Source organism: Myotis brandtii, unplaced genomic scaffold (assembly GCF_000412655.1).
Source record: "Myotis brandtii unplaced genomic scaffold, ASM41265v1 scaffold475, whole genome shotgun sequence".
Taxonomy (NCBI): domain Eukaryota; kingdom Metazoa; phylum Chordata; class Mammalia; order Chiroptera; family Vespertilionidae; genus Myotis; species Myotis brandtii.
The window spans coordinates 1,457,308-1,471,791 of NW_005368148.1; the positions used below are offsets into that span (position 1 = coordinate 1,457,308).

Here is a 14,484-nt window from a genome sequence, read left to right on the forward strand (position 1 = left end):
CATGTATCTGTCCAATTTTCCCAACACCATTTATTAAAGAGACTGTCTTGACTCCATTGTATGCTCTTGCCTCCATTGTCAAATATTAATGGAGTGTAATGGTTTGGGTCAATTTCTGGCTTCTCTGCTCCGTTCCATTGGTCTATATGCCTGTTCTTGTGCCAGTACAAGGCTTTTTGCTTATTGTGGCTTTGTAGTATAACTTGGTATCTGGTATTGTGATCCCTCTAACTTTGTTCTTCTGAAGATTGCTGTGGCTTTCTGGGGTCTTTCTTGGTTCCATATAAATTTTTGGAGTATTTGTTCTAGATCTCTAAAATATGCTGGTGGTATTTTAATAGGGATTTCATTGGGTAGTGTGGACATTTTAATGATGTTGATTTTACCAATCCATGAACACGATATATTCTTCCATTTGTTTATGTCTTCCTCTATCTCTTTTTTTCAACATCCTGTAGTTTTCCAAGTACAGGTGTTTATCACCTTGGTTATCTTTACTCCTAAGTATCTTAATATTTTTGTTGCAATTATAAATGAGATTTTTTTTAGTTTCTTTTTCTGAGAATTCATTATTGGTGTATAAAAATGCCATTGATTTTTGGGTGTTAATTTTGTATCCTGCTACAGTGCTGAATTCATTTATTAAATCTAGTAGTTTTTTTGGTGGAGTCTTCAGGGTTTTCTATGTACAATATCATGTCATCTGTGAATAATGAGAGTTTTACTTCCTCCTTTCCAATTTGGATGCCTTTATTTCTTCTTTTCTGATCACCGTGGCTAGGACTTCTAGTACTACATTGAATAAGAGTGGTGAAAGTGGACATCCCTGTATTGTTCCTGGTATTAGAGGAAATGGTTTTAGGTTTTTCCTATTGAATATGATATTGGCTGTAGGTTTGTCACATATGGCCTTTATTATGTTGAGTATGATCTCTCTGCTCCACTTTGCTGAGAGTTTTTATCCAAAATAGGTTTTGAATTTTGTCAAATACTTTTTCTGTGTCTATTGATCTGATCATGTGATTTTTGTCTTTCAATTTATGTGATATATCATGTTTATTGATTTGTGAATATTATAGCCTTGCACCCCTGGAATAAATCCCACTTGATCATGGTATATGATCATTTTAATATATTGCCAGAACTGATTTGATAATATTTCATTGAGGATTTTATTATCTATGTTCATTAGGGATATTTCCCTGTAATTCTCTCTTTTTAGTGTCTTTATATGGTTTTGAAATTAGGATAATGCTAGCCTCATAAATATTTTTTATGATAATGATATAAGTATTTATGGTAATAAATTAAGTTCAGCTTTGGCCATACCACACAGATTGCTGTATTTTCTTTGATTGCTGTATTTTTATTATTATTTTTCTATTCCATAATTCCTATGACCCTGTGGTCATTTAGAAAAGTGCTTTTTAAGTGTGTAGACTTTTTAATTTCACTGTGTGGTAGTTAATAGAGTTTTCTTCTATTCATGATATAATTGATTTTTATAGCAATTCAAAGAACACCAGAAAGGTTATTTATCCACCTATACACATGCATGTATATTAAATTCAACCTCTCTATTGTCCAAATCTTATATGTATTTATGAATCTACTTAATTTGTCACATATTTAAAACAGTTTACCTTTCTGTCAATAGCAAAAATTAAATTATCTGTAACCTAACCTAATTTTCTTTATTTAAAATCAACTTAGAAGTTTCAAGAGCAATAATTTAAAGTGCCTACAAATAAAATTAAAAGCACAGCATAACTAAGAGCAATGAGTCTAAAGATCTTTAGTCTTCCTCTGATATTTACTGTAGCGACTAAGTTATCTTAACTAATTTTTTCACATCCTACTTCATGCTCATCCATTTCTTTTCACTCTCCCTATCTTATTCTGGGCTCTCGGCTTCCTAGATCTAAATTATTGAAATGGTCTTCAAACTAGCCTCCCCATCCATCTTCCAATTTGCCCTACACATTTCTGCTAGCTGTTTTTCCTTAAATATGACAATGTATACCATTCCTTTGTCAGAAAATACTCAATGATTTTCTCTCTGGATGGAGTTCAAGTATATCAATTAGGATCCTTGAAAGGTGACTAATAGATTTCCCGTTATTTTTTTTAAATAAAAAATATTTTTTTTATTTTAAAATATTAAAACAGTAGCTGTTTTATGGTCTATTTTCACCATGTTCCTGAATTTTTCTCACTACTGTTTCTCTATTTGTCATGTCTCACTTCCAGGAATGCCCATTTCCATTGCTTGCTCTCTGCCTTCTTACTCTAAGGCCCAGCTGCAATCTTTTCTTCTTCCAAACCAGCCTTCTGAACTCTATAGATGATAATGATCCTATTCTCATTTTCCTGAGTGCATGGCTTGGTGGTATTTTTCTTTTTCTCAAGAAGTTTATAGTCTGTTTAAACCTGCTAGTATCCACAGCATTATTACATAAAAAACCTGCAAAGCATTCAAATTTCATTTAAATATAAAAACTGCTAACAGATTCTTTTATTTATGTAAATAGTTGACCCTGGATAGTTTTTATATAACTATAACTTACCTTGCTGCATTGTTGGCTAAATGACTAAGCTCAAAGATCTTACAGAAAGATACTAGATCATTCCATATTCACATACATATAAAGAATTAGCAATAATGAGACTCTTTCCTCTATGAACATAACTATTTGAAGTAAGAAGATATGGTGAAAAGCACTTTAACATGGTCTAATGAGAGTGACTAAGGCAGGCATGTGTAGCTGTTTTCTAGTCTATTTTCACCAGCAGTTCTCTATCAATGTCCATACCTGCCAGTCAGAAGTTCATACATTAGAATTCCCAGTGACCAGTAGTCGGCTGAAATGTCATGGCCTTTGTTCAGGATGATCTCTGGGGCTACATACTCTGGAGTCCCACAAAAAGTCCATGTTTTCTTTCCAAATCCTATTTTCTTTGCAAAGCCAAAATCCACCTTACAGGGAGAAAAACAAGGTATCTCAAGCCCCTTTTGATTAAGTTTAAAGACAAGAAATCACTTTAATGAAGGACACTGATGACAATAATAATAAAAAAATAAAAACAGATATGTTATAGTCCTGTTTTCTAAAAGGAGTCATCTATATTCCAAACAAAGCCTGCCTGATCAAACTTGGTTTCAATGGGGTAAGTTGAAATTTGAGTAGAGGATAAAATTCACATCATTAACAGTAAAGGAAAATTTTTTTTTCTAGAAATACTTTCCATTTTTTTCTTGTTTATGCCAATGGCTGTTGGGTATAAATAAATAATTTCTCATATACTCAAAATGTTTAAAAACACTAGTTGGACCTACTTGACATATTTTCCAGCATATACATGATTTCTGCTGCATTTAATGAAATTGAGAATTCATTAATATTAATTAAGAAGACACTTTACTGTTGAAGAAGCTAATAACAAAGTTATGGGACCAATGACTGCTCTTGGTAAACACAGATATAAAAATTAAGATGTTTCTTTTATTTTTCTAAAAACCGTTTGAAGGAAACTTAGATGCAGAAAATCTATTTTTTTTCTAAACAATTTGGTTGAGACTACAAGTAATTAATTGCCATTTATTTGATTTCTTTGAAAATCTTATGCTGAATAAAAAGTTTCAAAGTTAAAATATTGAAACTGGTACAGACAAGAATCAAAGCCTTCAAAAGTCATGCATTTAAAAACATATAAATAAATTAGAACTTACCTTCTACACTAGGTCTTTAGAGTTCTTGACTACATTTAAAAATATTTTTATTACTACTGCTATTGTTATTAACATGGTCTGGAAATTGTCTGCAAAGCCCATTTTTTCCATTTGCATTATTCTCAAATCTAAAATATTAAAATGATTAATAATTTTCCATAATATAAAACCCAATTTACTTTGGATGCAGAAAGCCAGCTAGAAAAAACTTCTAGCTCTTCTAGGTCTAGGAACACATGCCAGCAAGCACGAGTCCACGTCAGCATGTTTTGCCAGGATGTTATTAATTCAAACCTAGCCAATTTAATTCCTCATAACTTTAAAGAATAGTTGCTTGAAAATAGTAACACTAAAATCTGCTTATAAGAAAAGTTATAATACATAAAATGAAAAATGAGATTTTATGTTAGCAAGTGAACACAGCTTTATAAACCAATATTTTAAAACTTCAGGGCAGAGAATGTGGGAAGTACACTGACCAGTTTGGCGTAACCTCGGTGATCCAGGATGAGATTTTCTGGCTTGAGGTCCCTATAGATGATTCCTTTGGAATGCAGATAGGCAAAAGCTTCTACCACACATGCTGTGTAAAATCTGGTTGTAGAATCTTCAAATGAACCTCTGAGACACAGAATATGGGAAGAAAAGTATATAAGAAATTCATTTCTTTCATAAGGTCTTATTTCTCATTTCACTATATTCCTGTACCAAAATTTGACCCCAGAGACCAAATCCTACTGGCCAAATGGCATCTGATTACCACGGCATTGGGTTTTCAAAGGCATTTAAAGATTAAGTCAAGGAATTCTTTGCCCTTATGAATAGGATAGTTTAATCTAACTTCCTGAAAACATTAAAGAAGAGTTCAAACACCATGTTTCATGTACTTGGTGGCTTTCTCCCAGTAGCCCAGTAACAGTGGTGGGCAGAAGAGAGACAAATCTTATTTTAGAGCTTTATCTATCAACAGGCATTTTTTAAAGGATCGTTTTAGAGTTCAGTCATATTTATTCATGCAGGGCTTCTAAATAATATAGGTATGATTCATGAGAATGTGCTTAGAAGTTAATATTTTCAAGGACCACTTTGGAAATGAGTTGTGAGGCTTCCGATGCAATGATATCACAAGCGAGTATTCTTCTGTGTTTGCAACTGATGTCAGCAAGACAAACAACACCCATTTCTACAACTGCTGCATTCTTATGAGGAAGACAACCTGGGGCTCATGCCAAAGATAATTAGAAGGAAAAAGGTAATTGGATGGGAAAGTTTGTTAGTAAACTTGATTATGATGATGGGCAGGAAAGCTCTCTTTGTCTCTGCCTCTCTCATGTATTTATCTAATGAAATAATAACAAAGGGAAAAGCCTTGGGATTTAAAGTTAACTCCTAGGTTCTAGGCCAGAACCTTATACTTCATTTTTTAGTGGAATTCCTTAAGAAGATCCATGATGATTTTTTCCTCTTTTCCCAGCAGTAAATGTAAGTTAATCATTTCATGATAATTCCAGAACATTAGTGTGAAAATCAGCTCTTGAGGGGGCTAAGATGCAAGTTGAGGCTAGACTCAGGCAGTTTTAGGTGGTGAGCAACAAGCGGGGCCCCAGACTGGGCTTTCACAAGCGTCACTGAGGCCAGTTTGCATTTTGATGACATTTGCTTTGTTTTCATTCCTAAGAAGTAATATCTACCATAATAAATCAGTGAATCCAAGGCTAACGCAGCCACCATCAGGTCATTTTTAAAAAAATAAACATAGTCTTTCAGAAAGGTATTCTTTACTTCAACCTGTAATATCCCCTGTTATGAGGAAAACATGGGGCTCATGCCAAAGATAATTAGAAGGAAAAAGGTAATTGGATGGGAAAGTTTGTTAGTAAACTTGATTATGATGATGGGCAGGAAAGCTCTCTTTGTCTCTGCCTGTCTCATGTATTTATTTAATAAAATAATAATAAAGGGAAAAGCCTTGGCATCTAAGGTTAACTCCTAGGTTCTAGGCCAGAACCTTATACTTTATTTTTTAGTGGAATTCCTTAAGATCTACGATGATTTTTTCCTCTTTTCCCAGCAGTAAACGCAAGTTAATCATTTCATGATAATTCCAGCACATTAGTGTGAACATCAGCTCTTGAGGGGGCTAAGATGCAAGTTGAGGCTAGACTCAGGCAGTTTTAGGTGGTGAGCAACAAGCGGGGCCCCAGACTGGGCTTTCACAAGCGTCACTGAGGCCAGTTTGCATTTTGATGACATTTGCTTTGTTTTCATTCCTAAGAAGTAATATCTACCATAATAAATCAGTGAATCCAAGGCTAACGCAGCCACCATCAGGTCATTTTTAAAAAAATAAACATAGTCTTTCAGAAAGGTATTCTTTACTTCAACCTGTAATATCCCCTGAGTTGTCACTTAAATAATTAGCTCTTCCCCAAAGAAATCTTTCTTTTGAAATACAATTTGAAGCATGATGCTATCTTTTCTTTTCTTAACTAGAATCTTAACTATGATTACTAAGATTTTAGTGTTTCTCTTTAACAATATCTGAACAACTGTGAATTATAAGGACAAGAAAAAGTTTAAAAAGATTTGCATCTATATTAGGAAATGAATAACATACTTTATGCTGCAACAGTCCTCTGAGGTGGAGCTATCTTTGCCAAGTTAATGCTATATAATCCTGTGTATTGGGAAAGGGGTTAAAGTAGTGCCTTTAAGGTCCTTTCTTCTTTGTGCTTAATTATGTGGGTTTGTTTATTGAGCAGTATATTCCTTTCAGCTGAAGAGATTACTTGCATTAAATAGTCAGCAGCCATAATAGGTCATTACTAACCTATATATAATATATAATAGATCATTAGCACAGAGCTTTAACTAGTTGAGTGCTGTATAAGACTTCAATTCTCCTCATTGGAGAGCATTACAAAGCAAAAGCAAAGCCCAAGCAAAACAAAACAAAGCATACATGAAATAGAGCCTTGCCCTATTTTACATTCGTTTTAATAAGAAAATTGATTACTTTCTCGTATCAGGAATGTCTAAATATAGTTGGGGTGGGCCTTTTGAAAAGCTTAAAAATTCTTGATTACTCTTAGAAGAGATGATTTCTGGAGCTGTGACTTTGGGCAATATATCTCTGCTTTTCTTACTACTCAGTTGTTAATGGGACCAAATGGACAAATGCAATGTTAACGTTGCAAGCAGAGTATAAACCCTTATGTGAGTGATCAATTTCTCATGAAAGCTTCTACTGAAAGTATTTATATTTATATTCTGAATAAGCTGATCATTAGCAGGAAGATAAAAATAATCTTAAAATAACTCAGTCATCAGAGAAGGCTCTATGTTAGGAATATGAAATCTAAAGCAAGAATCCTGAGCTCAAATCTGGGTTTCACTTACTGTGCAAACTAACTGTACCTTTCAGGGTCTCAGTGTTTCCTCTGCAAAATTAGACTCATAATAGAAACTACCTCATTGGGATATCATGAGCATACAAGTATCGATGCATATATTTAAAATAAGTACCTGGCATACTGCTAATAATATATAATAGCCAGTAAAATTGAGCACCAAAAAATCTCTTCTTTAGCCACTGTCTTAATATAGGAAAATTGACTGATACAGAACAGGTCTAAAGTCATTGGATGGGGAGTTTACAACACCAATTATCACTGTTCTTGAGTATTTGCTGCTTCTTGCTACAAGGGCTAACTAACTCCCACAAGTCAGCTTTGAAGAGTCTAATGCTAATGTCTGTTCTTTTCACTTTTTCTATGCTTCTCCCAAATGTATGGAGAAATTATCCTTTTATTGCCTGCCAATCAAAACTCTCCTTTTTTTTTCATCAGGAAGTGAAATGACCACAAATCATTTCAGCCTTCAGTTCTTGGTGGCCCTGTTTATTGTTTCATGATTTCTCTTCTACTGAGGCATTTGGAATTTGGAAGGCTTCTAGAAAGCTGGTTTCCATTCGTTGATCAGATCTATATTGAGAACCTCCCATGTATAAATACATTTGTAACTGATTTTAAAAATCAAATGAAAACCTTGTCTCAAATATGTTTCCATGCTATATGACAAATCAACAATATATGGACACAAAATATGTATCAGCAACATGGTTTCATCACTAAATTTTGATGTAGGCAATTTGAGAATTTTAAAATACTCTTTTAGAAAGCAGTCACAAAGCATTATATTAGGGTGAAACAATGAAAAATTGCTATTGGAATTGGAAATGACAATGTAAATGTGAGCTAAAACAGAAATGACAACTTGTTTTATCAACACTTAGAAAGTGGCTTAAAGAAATAAATCACTGCCTCATAGCTTTTTGAAATGATAAATTATGCTTTGATTTGTGTCATTTTAATTAAAACAAGTAAGGAGTAGGTTCTTATACCTTTTAGAGAATGGGTTGCTATTTTAGCTAGGTGGCAGTATATAACAACGATTTTACTGAGAGAATTAGATGGTTAAGTATACATATTGATAGAGACATATTAAAATTTAATCATAATGTGCAATCTACCTGTCATAAACTGAATCTAGAAATGGCTGAATATAACAAAGACAAAGCATCTTTTGCCCAAAGGTAAATTCCCTCCTTTCACTGACTGGTAACAGCATCATTAATGAGTGTATAAACATGAAGTATCTCACAACCTGTGCAGGTTTCCTGCCGTTTTAAAGTTTTGGGGGTGGGGGTAAATTCTTATAAAAATAGACTCACTTCCTTGAAGTACTTTCAATTGGTACCATCTATTATTAGATCATTTGAGATGGAATAGAAATAATCACCCTCCATAGGGCTTCCGGTCAAGAGAGGGAGTAGGGAAATGTGCTCACCTCTTCCCATGAACACAGCAAAATTACAACTAAATTATAGAACCACCTGAAGTCTAGCTGAACACAAGCCCTATAACTAAGGGTATAAAGAGGAAGCCGTGACAAGGCCGGGAGTGGCAGGTATAAGGAAAGAGCAGGTCCCATACCCAGGTGTGACAGTGAAGAATCAAGAGGGACATCTTGGCTGTGGAGGTCCCCTCTGAGGAGGTATGGAGCCCAGCCCCATACCCAGCTCCCCGCCCAGGACACCAGTGTCAGCAAGAGGAGTCCCCATTACATAAGGCGATGAAAACTAGTGGTGATTGCATTCTGAGCAAGACTGAGGACTGCTGGAGTCCCAGGCATTCCTCTTTAGGGGCTGAGCATGGATTTGCTCACTCACAAACTCACTAGTTTTGGACTTCAGTGCAGAGGCAGCAGCCCAAATAGTGACAGGCACATATGGGTAGGAACTGAGTTAACTGGCTTCAGGGTGAGGGCTGGAGGAGTAAGGGTTGGGGCAGCTGTCTCTGGAGACTGAAGCGCTGGTAGGCACAGGCAAGTGCCAAATCTGCATTAACCTGGATTATATCATTCTCCTCACCCTGAGACTCTGCCACATCCAACTCACTTGTCCGGCTGAACCTCTTCCAGCGGCTCCCCGACACAAGGGGCCTGTTCCAACTCAGGCTGCAAATTTTCCTAAAACCTCCCAAAGGCCCACAAACCCCAACAAGCAGCAGCCAAACTCTGTGCCCTTTATTTCTTGCTAAGTGCTCTCAAACCTGGCACAAGAGGTGACCAGTCTCACTTTGCATTTTAACTCCCATCAGGTGGCTCCAAGCCTGGTGTAAGCTGCGGCCACTGTGGGCCAAGAGCACAGCTTCAACTAAGTGGCCATAAACCCAGCACAATAGATGGCTGGCCTCTGCCCACACTGTGGTGCCCACCACAGGGTGTTAAGCCTGGTACTAGTGGCAACCAGCCTCGGTTCACAGCATAGCTTTCCCCAGGTGCCTCCAAGCCGAGCACCAGCAGCAACCAACCATAGATCACTTTGCAGCTTCCACTGGGTGGCCTCAGGCTGGGCACAAGCAGCAGCTGACTTTGGCCTGCACTGGAGAACCTCCAGAACCCCTACCCCTGGTGGCCAGCTTCAGAACACACCAGAGCTCCACCTCACCAGCTCCACAAATGACAAACCCAAAGTGTAGACCAGGCTGGCACCGGAGCCTCCCTCAGACAGCTCTTGCTCCATGGGGTCAGCTCCTGCACAACAGCCTGTCCTCTGCAGTAATGGCCGGTCCTCACAGCCTGGGAATCACTTCCCCAGTGATACGTCAACCGCAATCAAAACCACTACAACAGGAGGGTGCCAACACCATAGCTTTGATTCTCTTGGACCTCAATCCTCACTGCCAACACGATATATTCTCTTGTATGCTTATTTACCTTAAGTTAGATACCACAATACAATTAGCAATGAGACTTTAAATCAGTATCTTGCAAAGAACCACTTGTTCTATTCTGGGATATCTACAAAGTAACAAGTTGTCAAAAAATAAGGTGGCATTCTGGGAACATCAAGGCTATGGTTTCAGAAAGAGTGGGAGAGATGAGACTATAACAAAGAGAAAAAGATGTCTAAAGCTGAATGTTGAAAGGAACAAGGATGAGTTTTAAATGTTATTAGATCATAAATAGAAAATGATCAAATGATCATTTATAGGAAAAAATTGTGGTCTTTCTTTTAAATGAACATTTAGGGTTGGTAATAATCTCCTGAGACATTTTATAGAATGTATTTTTAAAGGAGACTGTTTGCTAATTATGCAAATATGAGATGGAAAATTAATTTTGCATAATTAAAAGAAACAAATAAGCACCAACTAGACCAACTTTACTTTCCCTGAAAGGACAAAAAGAAGTAACTCTAAATTAGATTGTGTACATAAAATACTGCTTATAAATGGATTGATTTTCTTTTTACTAAGACCAGCAAAGGCCTGAAAGGGATGTCTGGAAACTTTTATTAATTTTGAAACCAAGGAGTAATGGAAAGTTAGAGGAAAAAGTTACTTTGGCAAAAATTCCCAGTGTCAGGAAAGATAGACAGCCCATCTGGAGAAGGAATGGAGCAAAGAACTGATAGTGAATCCAGGTTGCAACTCAGGTTGCAACTGTACAGTTGCTCTTTCTCCTCATGTTACAAGCAATGAGTTAAATTCTAGGTATATAGTTGTCTGATACATACAACTTTCTTTATACATACCTCACTAGGTGCCATTCCTTTTTTAAATATATCCTGTTTGCTATTATGCAAATATGAGATGGAAAATTAATTTTGCATAATTAAAAGAAACAAATAAGCACCAACTAGACCAACTTTACTTTCCCTGAAAGGACAAAAAGAAGTAACTCTAAATTAGATTGTGTACATAAAATACTGCTTATAAATGGATTGATTTTCTTTTTCCTAAGACCAGCTAAGGCCTGAAAGGGATGTCTGGAAACTTTTATTAATTTTGAAACCAAGGAGTAATGGAAAGTTAGAGGAAAAAGTTACTTTGGCAAAAATTCCCAGTGTCAGGAAAGATAGACAGCCCATCTGGAGAAGGAATGGAGCAAAGAACTGATAGTGAATCCAGGTTGCAACTCAGGTTGCAACTGTACAGTTGCTCTTTCTCCTCATGTTACAAGCAATGAGTTAAATTCTAGGTATATAGTTGTCTGATACATACAACTTTCTTTATACATACCTCACTAGGTGCCATTCCTTTTTTAAATATATCTTTATTGATTTCAGAGAGGAAGGGAGAGAGAGAGATAGAAACATCAATGATAAGAGAGAATCATTGATCGCTGTCTCCTGCAGGACCCCTATTGGAGATCAATTTGGCAACCCAGGCACTTGCCCCTGACCGGAATTGAACCTGGGACCCTTCAGTCCGCAGGCCGACAATCTATCCACTGAGCCAAACAGGCTAGGGCGAGTAGGTGCCATTCTTATTGTGGTCGTGGTCTAATCATATATTATTAGTTATAAATCTGAAGCAGTGAGTTTCATATTTATAGTAAATTATATGTGCGTGGTAGGTTGTGCTCCATATTTACATTACCTTTTGAAAGATCATTTTAATTTACATTTGTAAAATGTAAATACGACTTTTATACTTCATAATAATTGACTCTTATTAGACCATCACAGTCAACTACATTGTCAAAGACATGATAGAAATTTCTTAAAGCTCCTACCTATCCCTGAGAATGGTCCACAGCTCTCCACCTAGGCAAGCTTCCATCAACATATACAAATATTTGCTGTCCTTAAATGTTCTGTATAGTCTGTGAATTGCAAACAAGAAAACAAAGGTTACAAACATTATTGCCTTTGAGAAGCATGTAAATGTTTTGAGTGCCACGATTACAGTCTTATTCTTGCTTTGCCAAGCTTGAAATTTTATTAAAAAGATGAGAGAGATCTGAATTTGCAAATAAGGAACAGGAGGTAATGGCTCCTGACTAAGACTCACACACTGTCGGGGGCTAGTCTCTCCTCTGAAATGTATTAATCCCAGTCATTATGGACAAAGAGGCCTTCTTGGTATTCCTCTAATTACAATCTGGTTGATGTTTCAAGCATGAACTCTTGAGCAATATTTAGTGGTTATAAATATGCAGTGAACATAGCTGTAAAGTAGGTTATGTTTTACAAATATAACGTATGAAATTTGTGTGCTGTTCCCTTAATATATTCATGTTGTAATCTGTTTTCAGCAAATGCCACAGGCAAATTAATTAGAAAAGCTTCTGCATTTAAAGAAACTCCCCATTATTCTCTTATTAGTGCTTTGGTTGAGTAGTCATTGCATTTTTAGAAAATATTTAAAATGCTCAAATACTGAAAGATAAAATAGTCTGATATTTTGTCTTTCAAGCACCAGAAGTCTATGCAGAGTTTTGGAGTAACAGAGAGGATAAAAAAGAAATGTTAGACACTCTGATTTTCCCTTTGGGAAAAGCATGTTCTTTTCCCAGAATCTGATTCTCTTGGGGAAAAAAAAAAGATAGTCAACTTCTTTGCAAAATCTTTCTTAAAATCAGATTTAAAATGATTCTGTGTGTGAATGAAATGTGTGGTGGTGCGTGTAAGTGGCAGGGGTTTTGCGGTTGATTTGCACTTGGAGTTGGGACTGTAGTCCCTGGGGCAGGATCCTCACCTCACTATGAAGTCGGAGTGAGCCCCCTGCATGATCTGCTTCTCGGAGCGGATGTGCTCCTGTTGTCTTGTATCCACAATGTGGCGTTTCTTGAGAATCTTCATTGCAAAGGTTTTGGATTCTTCACTTTTCAACTGGACCTTAAAGAAAGGCAGAAGGAAGTCAGAAAATGACTATAGTGTTAATACACTGAGTTCATTCTCAATCCCAAATTAACAGGTGCATGGAGCACTGAAGTGACACCCCAACCACCACCTGAATCACACAATAAATCCTTGCTGGAGCTGGGTTTAACATCCAGGCTCACAACTATTGTCCAGTCTCATCGCACTAGATCAGATGAATTTTAATTTCACTGCATTCCCAAATAATTTTGTGCCCACTTGAATTAGAAGGGAAATATACTTGACTCTCATCTCATTTAATATGCTTGAGTATACTTGATAGTTTTTCTCCTTCAATAAAAACAGTAGAAACCTACCTTCTCCAATTTTACTGCAAGTGAGTGTGGCAAAGGTAGGATCATATGGGCCTTTATGTTCTGTCTCTTTAGTCCTGTCCACAAACACTTCTCAAGTTGTAAAAGTATCTACTTCTATTCTTTTTTAACCTCCCAGTTTGCCCTTTACTCCAGTTGCAAAAAGGAGAAGAAAAGTGTAGCAAGATGTTTTTTAAGAGATTAAAAAAATAATTTTTTTCAAACATAAGCTTTATTTTTTCCCCCAAGATGGCCTTTTCTCAAGGATTTAGTAATAGAAAGGAAAGAAATTCTGGTATCTAGAGATAAGTTAGACCTATTATATATTTTGGAGCAGAGGAAAGGAATGATTTAGCGCTATCATTTTAATAACAATAGAATACGGTTATTGATTTCAAAACCTTTTGAGAACGTGTTCCACAACAGTATTCCTACCTTCCTGGCAATGATAGGCTCCTGAAAAGAGGCTGTACTCTGAATGTTAGTAATTCTAATCATATATTAAATATCCTGGGTCTAAAGGAATTCTTTTATAATCTCATACCTGATTTCTGATGTGTTATGGAATTGTGCACCTGAAACCTGGATAATTTTGTTAACCAGAATCACCCCAGTAAATTCAATAAAAAGGATTAAAAAATTACAGCTAATTAGATGCTTTCCTATTGGGACACATCTAGGGAAATGGATTAAAAAATATTTCAAGAGATATTGAAAACTCTTTTTCTTCTCAGATATGCATGATAGCTTTAATCCTCTTGGACCTCAATCCTTACTCCTTAGGTGTACTAACTGGGAGACCTAAGCTGTGCCTTGATGTCCCCCAAGGCCTCCCTGCCTCTGTTGCAGCCCCACATGGCTCCCTGGGGCTCTGGAGTCCTCAGGCAGGCTGGTGATCTGTGTTTATTGTTTTACATAAAAATTTAACAAGGTGACTTGTAATGCAAATGTGAGATAGTAGAAGTAATCACTTAATAGCAATTTTAAAGTGTTATCATCTAGGGCTCTCCCTCAACAGAATCCTCAAGATAATGCCAAACGGCCCACATTATTCGGTAATAATGAAAGCATTGAGGAAATAACATGACAAGCTATATCGTATTTTCAGCTGAAATATCACAGTCCCCTCTTTAGTCGTGAATTGTTTGGGCTTCATCTGCAGGGATAGCAAAGTTCTTAAGAGCCTTCTTCAAATACACATGTACAAATCGAATTAATGTGGCAAGTTC

General features: G+C 36.4%; 1 protein-coding gene across 1 annotated transcript in view; it reads right to left on the reverse strand.

Moving 5' to 3' along the window:
- PRKG1 (protein kinase, cGMP-dependent, type I) overlaps positions 1-14,484 on the reverse strand; it is a 995,570-nt gene that overhangs the window by 8,202 nt on the left and 972,884 nt on the right. Inside the window, exons 11-14 of the mRNA XM_005875929.2 lie at positions 12,778-12,917; positions 11,813-11,902; positions 4,210-4,351; positions 2,814-2,977 (exon numbers count right to left, since the gene is read on the reverse strand). Of these exons, the coding sequence (XP_005875991.1) occupies positions 2,814-2,977; positions 4,210-4,351; positions 11,813-11,902; positions 12,778-12,917 (536 nt within the window). The remainder of the gene's footprint in view (positions 1-2,813; positions 2,978-4,209; positions 4,352-11,812; positions 11,903-12,777; positions 12,918-14,484) is intronic.